The 12,064-nt window shown below is 33.4% G+C and overlaps 1 protein-coding gene across 1 annotated transcript in view; it reads right to left on the bottom strand.

Annotated features, from left to right (window-relative positions):
* Positions 1-12,064, bottom strand: part of LOC145287791 (uncharacterized) — a 75,347-nt gene that overhangs the window by 20,266 nt on the left and 43,017 nt on the right. Inside the window, exons 8-9 of the mRNA XM_080135623.1 lie at positions 11,418-11,640; positions 5,140-5,204 (exon numbers count right to left, since the gene is read on the bottom strand). Coding sequence (XP_079991749.1) covers positions 5,140-5,204; positions 11,418-11,640 — 288 coding nt within the window. The remainder of the gene's footprint in view (positions 1-5,139; positions 5,205-11,417; positions 11,641-12,064) is intronic.

Raw genomic sequence — 12,064 nt, 5'->3', positions numbered from 1 at the left:
TCTGCGCATTAAACATTCAGGATTGTTTTTAACATTTACATGCGTTGTTCCACTTTCTAATATGACTTTTGCTTGGTCTACATTATGGCTGTAGAATTGCAGTTCATCCGTATATATGAGTGCTTTATCTACACAGTTTGCGAATGTAAATGCGTCTTGCTCTCTGCATCTCATTCCTTCGCGTATGGAACTTATTATATAAGTTTTGCCCACATTTGCTGGTCCTTGGAGATGGAATGCATTGATCTTAGGTAGTACCTTATGGCACTCGTCAAATAGTTGCTTCACTATCTCACGTTGATTTAGTCTATGGTGGGCACCATGCTTTGTAGATTCCGAGACTTTCCTTCACTGGCCAATATAAGTTACCTTCTAAATTTTTAAAGTAGTCTATTTTATTTTTGATTTGTCTCCAAATTGGGATGTTGATTTTTTTGATATTAACTTCTGTGGAGACTTCTTGTATTAATTTGTCAATACTTTGAGTATTTTCAATTATATATTGAAAGTCTCGTTGGTACTGTGAACCTGCTTCTTCGCAGAAATGTACAAAGTCACTAATGTCTCTTCTGGGGCAGTGTTCAAAAATTTGTTTTATGAACTTATTTTTTTTGCTCTTACTGTGTCAATGTTTTTCAGTCTGCTTGTGTGTGGTCTTTTGCTAAAGATGTGTTGGTTATCGTTGATCACATCGAACAGCATTTTTTTTCGCTTCGGTCGTTATATTGTTAATACATATTAATTGCTTGCCAGCGTTGGATTGCAAAAGGTAGGATGCATAGCCATAGGATGTTTTTGACCTTTCTGCTTTCATGTAGGTTGCTATAGAGTCGTGGTCTCCCGCCTCCATTAAACCTTTTTTTAGTTCTTTGAAGGCGTATAGCTCCGCAGGGTGTCTGTCATGGAATGATACTATGTCGAAATGTTCTCTTCCTTGGATCTTCTGGCAACCGCTGTCGTAAATTACTAGGCACGGATGTCCGTTTAGAATGTTCATTATGTGCTTGTTATTAGCATCCGGTTTATCGCATCTAAGGAGTTCACTTGGTTTCAGTTCTAAGTTCGGTCTATCCCAGTGGTATTCTTTTTCATATGTAAATCTGTAGACCCAGTTGTATTCTTTAAGTGTTGTGTCTTATAGAGCTGTTTGGTAGGCAGTGTTGAATTGCTGACATTTGGGTTCTTCGTTTTGGCCGTTAAAGTTGAAGCTGGAAAGTTTTGTAGCCATTTTGGTTGACATGGAGTTGTCAGGCAGTGGATTGTGTCTGGTGTTGATTGCCGATTGGCTTGGTTTTTATGGAGTTTTTCTGTCGGCATTGACGTCATAAAGGTCAAGTTGTACTTGAACTGTCCATTTACATCCTGCTTATCCGTTAATGTATCGCGATGTCATTTGATCCAACATGATACCAGCATCCTTTTGGAAGTGGTTTGTTGTTGCATGCACTCGTTGTTTGACTGTTGTTCCTGTTAAGTGTCGGGTTGGGTTAATAGGTTAACCGGCATTCTTTCGTCTTTCATTGTCATTGTTGGTTTAAGTGCAGTACTTTAGCATGTTATTATTGTTTGCAGATGTTCAAATTGTTTGTATAGTAAGTGCACGTCCATTTCGTAAGTGATATTGAAAGCAAAGAAGTTTGGCTTTGATCCTTCAGGTTCTATTACCATGGGTGTGTGTAGTAGAAGGAGAGGGGGTGGTTCCTCTGCAGTGAAGATTTCGTCATTTAATATGTTTCTTCCTCCTGCCATTGTTATTCGTTTTTTTTTTACCTGAACCGCCGTCTGGTTTCCAAGTAAGCGGGGCATTTGAAGCCAGGTCAGACCGTTCAGCGAAATGTATGTCCACGTCATGTTGTTTTCGCATTACTTTTCTTGTGTCCTCATGATTCAATTGTTCATAACAGTCTTCCCAATTAGTATATAATTGTTCTGATCCGGTTGATATATCTAGACTACCATCCCAACCATTTTTTAAGTGGTTGTCGCCCCACGTTCCTGCTGATCTTAATGTTGCGTTGTTTACTATGACTCCTTTGTTCACGTATGTATTCACTAGAGGTTTGTATTGTAGACTTTTATTTTTCCATTCAAAAGAGTATACATCCCCTTGTCGTAATTCGTGGAAGTTTGGACATCCACATTCTTCTCCAATCATGTAGTTCCTTTGCATCTAAGCTGAAGTCCTCTTTGCCGGGTGATATATCTTTATCAAAAATGTCTTTTGCTAGTCCGGCTGGCATCCAGTAGCGGTACGTAGATGTTGGTAATTTTGCTGCTTCGTATTCTACTGGTTCGCATCCCACCCAATTCTGGTTTGGTATGTGTGAGATATGTAATAAATTTCCGAATCCCACGTATTTACCGTAGTCTTCGTATAGGTAGAATTTTGGTGTAGGTGATGGTATGTATCTGGTTTCTCCTTTACTGTCTGTTATTTCTTGACATACTATGTCATCGATGAATACTCGTATTGCTTCTACACTGTATGCTGTTGCTATAGTGAATGCTGCCTCTGATTCTATTTGTTTTACCCATGTTGTTAAATGGTATGGTATCATGTCATGTCGGGATTGTCCAAAACCTTTTAGTAGTAGTTGGTCCCAATTTCTTGGATTATTTTGTTATTTTTTTGGGTGCTTCAAAGTGTGTCGCTTGATCATTCATTTGACTTGAGCACATTTCGGAATCTGTTTCTGAAGGTATACTTATGTGAGTAGCCCACCGATCCGTTTGGTTTGAGCGTTCCGATCGCTGTCGCATTGGACATTCCACCTCCTCCTGACGCTGTATCATCGTGCGCTGTCTGGGCTTCCATTGTCCGTATATCATTTTCTATCCAACTTCTTTTGCTAGCAGGCCCACTATTACTAGGATTACCAGTATTTCTGCTAGTATTTGATTCTTCTCTAGGTCTTTTAGTTTTACGAAAGTACTGGTCGAGACCGAGTAGTTGCTTTCCACGTATCGCTCCAGCCGCCAGGTTGCCAAGTAATCCTTCATGTATGGCTCCTTTTATGAATTTGTCGTCTGCATCTCGTGTACTTATGTTTGGGTTGGCGTATTCTTAATCATGTATTTTAGCTAATTCATCGAGTTTGTTTACTGGTTGGGCATCTTTTTTCTTTTCTAGATATGTGCCTGGGCTGATGAAGTTGTATCCTGGTAAAGTCCAATCTGTTGGTTTTGATAGTTTTTCTTCTACAGATGTTGATTCGCTGCCCGTAGACATTTGAATGTTTTTGTATTGTTTCACCTATCTATTTATAAGCACTATCTTCCGCAGATGATTTCGCCTGTCCAATCACATCTTGTTACGTCATAGTTTAGCTCCGCCTTTAGGTAAGACAATTCAATTCAATTTCTAAACCTATCCATGATGATGATGATGATTTGTATTTGTTATGGGGTTAAATGGTAATAAACGAAAGGAACACAGGATCTTTTAGGAAACGAACATATATTCACATAGCGAGTCGAGCGATACCATTCCTCAATGGTGGGACATGCATACATGACCTGCTTGGCTACGTGCCAATCTCTGACTGCGGGTCGTTACTGGAAGTGACGTCATGAGATAGTCCATTAATCCCATGAAGGGGCATCTTCAACAGAATTATATTATATTTCTGTACTTTTGCATTTACTGACATGCATTTCCGTAAACCGCTGGATTATGCCGGTTTAGACCTGATGACTTCAGAGGAAGATTAAATTTGGATAATATTGAGAAATTATTTATGGGGACGGCTCAACAAGAACTTTACATTGGATTTGAAGGCTACTATGTTGTATTCAACCAAGAAGCAGGCCAGTGGAACAGTGTTCCACAGGTTGGCAGTTCTGGGAAAGAAGCTTTGTTCATGGAATCTGCATTTAGATTTAAGCACAGATAGAGAGTAGGGGAAATCATACATGGTGATTGTAGCTAGACGAGTGACTTTTTTTTATGAAAGTTTGGCAAGGAGGGTACCATAGATTGGTTATTTAGTCGAGTCGTTGCCATGAAAATAAGGATATGTGTTACATGGAGAGAAAGGAGATGAAAATGATACGATAGATGTGTAAAGTGTTAAAGACAGGCTTAGATCTGATGAGCTAAGAGGAAGAATAAATTAGGGCAGTATAGAGAGATGTATGCACAATGAGAGACTTTCTAGGAATGGTCACGGTAAAAGAACGGGTCACAAGGTTAATGAAAACATGGACAAACCTTGAGAAAAAGAGGAATAAATAAAAAGGCCTGGTCAGAGATAGGTTAGTTTGGAATTCAATTTCTAAAAGCCGTCAATACATACTAGTATTTAAAAATGGAAAAACTGAATAGGTGCTTCTTCATTATAATAGAGAAATTCCCAAATCAAAAATACTTAACTTCAAGTAAAACCAATGGTATCTACTGAATAGGTGCTTCTTCATTATGATGGAAAAATTCCCAAATCAAAAATAATAAATTTCAAGTAAAACCAATGATGTCTACTTAATTGTCATGTCACAGTAATGAGCATATCCAAAAATTACGAAAAAAACAAAACAAAAACGATAAGATAGAAAATGAATTATTAATGAAAATAGTTTTTGAAGATAATTATGAAAAGAATTTTGGTCTAAGATTTCCAGTTTTCATAAAATAATTACCTTCCTTTTGTTACGATTACAATTCTCCCGTTTATTTGACTTCCCCCTCCCCCCCACACAAAACTCAATTTTCGCTAATTTTCTTCGAAAACTATTTTCATTACTAATTAATTTTCTACCTTATAGTTTTGTATAATTATTGTAAACTATGACATGACAATTAAGTAGATACCATTGGTTTTATTTGCAATTCAATATTTTGATTTTTGAATTTCAAAGAAGAATCACTGAATATAATTATTTCCACACATGCAGACATTTTTATTTAATGTGACAAGACAATTTTTTTCTTCCATCAATATCTTTGGTTTCACAGAAAAATTGAAATATCAGTAGATGTAGAACAGTAGAGGTAGCAGGGTCAGTTTGGCAGGAGAAGAACAATGAAACCGATAAGGATGGACTTGAGAGAAAGAGGGATAAATAAAAGGCCTAGTTAGAGATTAAGTTAATTTGGAAGTCAATTTTTAAATATCACCAAATATGATGATCAAGGTTTCTTACCAATTCGGAATCGAACTATACTGTGGTGGCGGGGAAGAATGTCGAAACAGACAAAATCCATTTCACTGTGAAAGAGGTGAAAAGAAAAAAAAAACATTAAATTATATTTAAGCATCTCATCAATGTTTCTGACAAAGAGGGAAGAAGTGCTGTTTTTTTGGTTGGACTCTATTCCTATAACATTGACCATTGGCTAATTTGACATTGAAATAGTATTTTTATTTTTAGTTCCTTACATCAAGTGGTTTTATGCCTTGTCTGCAGCAATTTCCATAGAAAAAAAAAATTAATCAAGAAACAAAAGACAGATTTTTTTTTTAAATTAAGAAACCAATACAATGTAGAATTTTTGCCTGTAATAAACATTTATTTTGTTTAATAAAAATCACTCCAGACAAGGCATGAAGCCACTTGATGAAAGGAACTAGAAAAAAAAAATACTACTATTTCAAGGTTAAAAACTAGCCAATGATAAGTTCATATGAATATATTCTGACTCAGAAAGCCGCAATCCCCCCCTTCCTATCAGAAACATCACTCATGGATTGTGAGAACTAAAGGACAAAACAAGGAAAGCAAGAGTTAAATTTCATAGAAACATTTTATTTCTTGATTGAAAAAAAAAAAAAAAAAAAAAAAAAAAAATTACCATTAATTGACATCATGTCACAAGGAAGGAAACAGAAAAATGCAAACTGTTTCTGTTCCTAATGAAGATGTGTTTCATCAAAGCTAAGTTGATTTTAAATTTTTAAATAAATTTGCAGCTTATTCAGATTGGCCTTTATGGCGATAAACAAAAATGAAGAAAAACTTTTGTGTACCTATTTGTAACAGAATGGAGAAGGTATATTCCAAAAATCACAAAAATTAGTATGTTTTTATTTAAAAAAAAAAAAAAAAAAAAATGCCATTTTTTTTTTACTGCTAAGTGAAGGCCGAAGCCATTTTAATATTCAAATTTTGTTTTTAACTCATACAAATGTTTTGGTTGTCTTTTCGCCATTATCCTAAAACTCAATAAAAAAAATTTTTAGTGAAAGTTGGTTGTCTGCTCTTGATTCCTTCATGGTCCTTGCACTCCCCCACCCCTCCCCACATTGACACAGTAAAATTTGATTTTCTTAAATAAAATAAAAACTACTCAATTATATTCTGTGATTTTTAGAATATTTCATCTCCGTTCTGTTACTGGTATGTACATCATATAGATTTTTCTGTATTTTCTTTACTTTTAATTGTACAGATCAGAATTTTGTTTTCAAGTACATTAAACTAATTAGTATACTAATTAGAATAATTAAGTTTCATTTTAACGGCTTTTATGTATTTTTATGTATTGTATGTATTTTACGTAATATTATTTATTGGATACATTTTTTTTATGATGTTTAAAATTTTGTTATTTTGATTTAAATAATTTTATTTTTATACTTTCATAAACATGTTTATTATAAAAATTCAAATAAAAAAACTTATTTTTAAAATTTACATAAAAAAAACTTATATTTAAAATTTTATAAGCATATATCTTGTTTCAAATAAAATAAAAACTTATTTTTTTTATTTTGTTATTAAAAGTGCAAATAAAGACTAATTTTGTTATTTTTAGAAACATCATAAAAAGGAGAATCATCATAAAAAGGAGAATCATCATAAAAAGGAGAAGCATCATAAAAAGGAGAAGCATCATAAAAAGGAGAAGCATCATAAAAAGGAGAAGCATCATAAAAAGGAGAAGCATCATAAAAAGGAGAAGCATCATAAAAAGGAGAAGCATCATAAAAAGGAGAAGCATCATAAAAAGGAGAAGCATCATAAAAAGGAGAAGCATCATAAAAAGGAGAAGCATCATAAAAAGGAGAATCATCATAAAAAGGAGAAGCATCATAAAAAGGAGAATCATCATAAAAAGGAGAAGCATCATAAAAAGGAGAAGCATCATAAAAAGGAGAATCATCATAAAAAGGAGAAGCATCATAAAAAGGAGAAGCATCATAAAAAGGAGAAGCATCATAAAAAGGAGAAGCATCATAAAAGGAGAAGCATCATAAAAAGGAGAAGCATCATAAAAAGGAGAAGCATCATAAAAAGGAGAAGCATCATAAAAAGGAGAATCATCATAAAAAGGAGAAGCATCATAAAAAGGAGAATCATCATAAAAAGGAGAAGCATCATAAAAAGGAGAATCATCATAAAAAGGAGAAGCATCATAAAAAGGAGAAGCATCATAAAAAGGAGAAGCATCATAAAAAGGAGAATCATCATAAAAAGGAGAATCATCATAAAAAGGAGAATCATCATAAAAAGGAGAATCATCATAAAAAGGAGAATCATCATAAAAAGGAGAAGCATCATAAAAAGGAGAAGCATCATAAAAAGGAGAATCATCATAAAAAGGAGAAGCATCATAAAAAGGAGAAGCATCATAAAAAGGAGAAGCATCATAAAAAGGAGAAGCATCATAAAAAGGAGAAGCATCATAAAAAGGAGAAGCATCATAAAAAGGAGAATCATCATAAAAAGGATAATCATCATAAAAAGGATAATCATCATAAAAAGGAGAAGCATCATAAAAAGGAGAAGCATCATAAAAAGGAGAATCATCATAAAAAGGAGAAGCATCATAAAAAGGAGAAGCATCATAAAAAGGAGAAGCATCATAAAAAGGAGAAGCATCATAAAAAGGAGAAGCATCATAAAAAGGAGAAGCATCATAAAAAGGAGAAGCATCATAAAAAGGAGAATCATCATAAAAAGGAGAATCATCATAAAAAGGAGAAGCATCATAAAAAGGAGAAGCATCATAAAAAGGAGAATCATCATAAAAAGGAGAAGCATCATAAAAAGGAGAAGCATCATAAAAAGGAGAATCATCATAAAAAGGAGAAGCATCATAAAAAGGAGAAGCATCATAAAAAGGAGAAGCATCATAAAAAGGAGAATCATCATAAAAAGGATAAGCATCATAAAAAGGAGAAGCATCATAAAAAGGAGAAGCATCATAAAAAACAGTTTTAAAAAAAACAGGTAAGGCTTTATCATCATGCAAAATATTCTGATGGATTTTATCATTTGTCATCATTACAACATGAAAAATCCAAGATGGCAACCACGACAGACATGATTCAAAGAAATTATTAACAGAATATGGCTTGTAGCAAATCAAATGAAAAGAAATTTTCTACAGATTACAATTATAATGTTTTCAAGTACATTAAACTAATTAGGATAATTAAATTACATTTTTAACGGCTTCAAGTTACCGTGACAATTATCGGGTAAGTTTCTACCAATATTTTGTATAATTTTTTATTTTTAAGTCATTGTCAAGACTTCAAGAGATGTTGCGGCCATTTTTTTCTTGTTCTCATGTAATGCTCGACACTAGTTTTTTGAACAGAATAAACATTTACAATACCAAAAAATTTATCGAGATAGGTAGAAGAGTAACTTGCCTTTGGTAACATTTATTTGTTATATATTTGTTTTTTGGACACTTTTTCATACCTCCGTGGATTATAAAACAAACCCAATAAAAGTTATTCTTTTACTTAACTGGATAAGTGGTTTGTGTGTTTTAACTCATTGAAAAGTGTGGTCATTGTCGGTCATTCTTTTTTAAAGAATTTTTTTTTTTTTTTTAAATATTCTTTTCCTTTCCATAATTAAAAATTTATGTTTTTTAAATAATAACAAAAATAAAATGAATACTTTATGTTCGTAAGTTAGTTGACGGACGTTTTGTTTACAGAATTTTTGTGTGCGTCTCGGCACACAAAAATTCTCATGTTTATGCGTTTGTTTATGCGTTTGTCACTATTTCTATCGACTTGTGCATAAAAAGTTTTGATCCAATTCTTTTCAAATTTGAGGTCAAAAGAAATTAATATATTCGCTATTAAATAGCTTTTGAACACAGTTTCTATCTTTACTTATCTTTATATTACAAAGCGTCAACTTTGAGATAATCTAACTTTTAACTTGAAAGACGTACATGTTGTGTTCAAATTCCATAGCAAAGACAACTCTTTTCCCTGATTAGCTAAAACAACTAGAAACGTTGTCAACATGAACAACGTTCACTTCAAGTATTTATGTGAACACACCCCGACCGCTTATTTGCAAAAAGTGATCTACCGCCAGCAGGCATGCTATGCTGACAGGTTTTGTTGTTAATAATCAGATTTAAATAACGATTTCTTCGAATATACAAATCACAACAAAAATATTAAAATAACATTTTAAAGTAAATTTTATTGTAAATCCAGTTATGTAAGTTTTATTTTGATGGAGGAAGGATAAATGCACTTATTACTAATTTAAAAACGATGAGTGTCAAATTAAGAAACCATAGTGCATATCACTGAAGAGGTTATTTTTGCTGAGGTGATTGACTATTTAAAACAAATTCCAGCAACTTACGCAACTTACAGGAGATTGATTGGTCTGTATTGAGGGAGATGAGCGATCACCTGAATTTTTAAATACATACTTACTACACATATTGATGAGGCTTTCAAGGGTGCTGGGAAGCAATTTTCCTTAAAGCAACGCTTAAACAGCTTTGTAAGTATAGGAGCTTGTTCTGGTTGAAGCTTTTTGAGCACTGTAATAGGAATGCTGTCATGGCCAGTTGCTTTACTGGAAATAAGCTTTTTTATTAGCTTGGCAACATCACACACACAGATATTCGTATGTTGCATAACGTGTTTTCAGACAAAGGAGGAAATGGGGGGAGGGGAGCCCTGATAGCATAGGGTCCCCTCTCACTAACTGAAACAAAGAAAGAATTCAGCTGGCAAAGTTAACAAGTAATTCTTGAGCAACTTGGATAATTTTCTCGAGTCATTCCTTTTTTTTTTTTTTTTTTTTTTTTTTTACACAGTGATCACCACTTATCAAGGCCCGGAAGCCACTCAGGGATAAGGGTTATTGCAAGTACATTACGTTAGTGTGGAGATTTGATGAAGTGTTTACTTAAGGGGGCGGTTCATTAGGAATTTGTTAACTTTATTTGAATGGAAATTGTCTATCCCTTTTGCTAACATTCGATGCTAGGTGGCGCATTTATTAGTATGACTATTTGAAAAGTATACTAAAATGGAATGGCATCAGCAGTTTTTGTTTTTGCAAAAGAAATGTGGGCAGACACTGAATTCAAAATTGGAGAATGCGTTTACTTTGAGAAAAAATCCGCAAGTGAATCACAAGCCGCAAATTGACAATAATAAATTTCAAGATTGAATTTTAACAATAGCATTTGGTGGGGGGGGGGGAACAAGTGTAGAAAGAAAAACACTTAGGTAAATAAACACACATCTGAAAGAAAAACAGACGTTAAATTTTTTTTTTTTTTTTTAAATATGCTTAAATATATTTTAATTTGTCCAGATTTTGTATATAAAATTATAGAGTTGTCATTTCAAAAGTAAAAAAACAAAAACAAAAGAAGCATTTGGGTGCCATCAGCTAGAATTGAAACCCAAAGCAAAACTGTAGCATTCAAAACTGGTGATGTTACCACTGTACCAACTGATTAAAAATAAACTAAGATGAATGTACAAAATGAACAAAGATTTTTTTTTCAATTTTGACCCCTTTTTTGAACCCCTTAAAAACTATCTTAACTGGCTAAAGATCCATGAAAGAATGGTTCCTAAAAAATCCAATCATTTGAAGCTCCTAGTGCCGCTCTGCAACTTAGTTTAGGAACAGATAGTTTGACAATATGGAGACAGACAGACAGACAGACATACACACGCAACTATTCACTCAAATTTCTTATCCAAACACGTGTCGTACTATGAACATTTTTTAACATTTTCATAACTGAAAGTAACTTTTGTATTGTTATTTCTTAGATAAAAATGTTCTTATACTCTTTCGTATTTCTTAATTTTTCATTTATAAAACCTTCTTTATAGTTTAGTCAACCATTGCTATGTAGTGACACTTCTTTTATTTAAATGTTTCATTTTATTTTATGCATATTTTTTATTGCATGCATGTTCCATATAAATACGCCCCCTTCATATGCTTCCTTGGTTAAAAGGATAACTTACATATACCCTAATTCATGTCAGTGTGGTTTTTGGCTATATATACAGATGCTATCTTCTTCAAAAACGGCCTCTACCAAGGCCAGGGACTACACTACATTTTAAAACCAACAAATGAGTACTAAAATTAGCTGCTAGGGACTCTGTTTAGCCAGTATATCCCCTTGTAAACAATTTATCATCCCGCTAGCGAAACAGAAAATAACTTTAACATACCATTTTCCGACAGTAATTTTTGTCATTAAGTAGCGAGTACCGAGTGTTTGCTGGCAGGAGAAGTATTGTTCTTCGTAACTGAATTCATCGAATTTCGTCTTGAAATAAATGTGGGTGTCATTAATTTCGACATCACTGTCGTATTCGCCAACATGATACCACATCCCTGTCAAATTTCTGGGCAAATTGCAAGAAGGTGTAACGTATGACGTAACGGGTGGAACTGAAAAGAAAAACAGGAATTAACAGTAGATTTTGTTTATATATATATATATATATATATATATATAAACATATTTTGTTTATATATATATATATATATATATATATAGGCATCATTAACAAAGGATATGAGGAAAGATTTGAAGGATCATGAGAAGTATATAAACTTTCACAGATAAGAGAGAAAGAGAGAGAAGATAGAGAAAGGGAGAGAGAACATATGAAAGAGAAAGAAAGGGAGAGAAGAAAAAGGGAGAGAAGAGAGAGAGAAAAGAATAGAGAGAGAAAGAATAGACAGAGAGAGAGAGAATAGACAGAGAGAGAGGAAGAATAGAGAGAGAGAGAGAGAGAAAGAATAGACAGAGAGAGAGAGAGAGAAAAAGAATAGAGAGAACAAGAATAGAGAGAGAGAGCAAGAATAGAGA

Source organism: Euprymna scolopes, chromosome 11 (genome assembly GCF_053919585.1).
Source record: "Euprymna scolopes isolate OS-2025 chromosome 11, ASM5391958v1, whole genome shotgun sequence".
Lineage (NCBI taxonomy): Eukaryota > Metazoa > Mollusca > Cephalopoda > Sepiida > Sepiolidae > Euprymna > Euprymna scolopes.
Note: the sequence above shows the minus strand (reverse complement) of the source record. Positions and strands in the feature narration are given on the sequence as shown.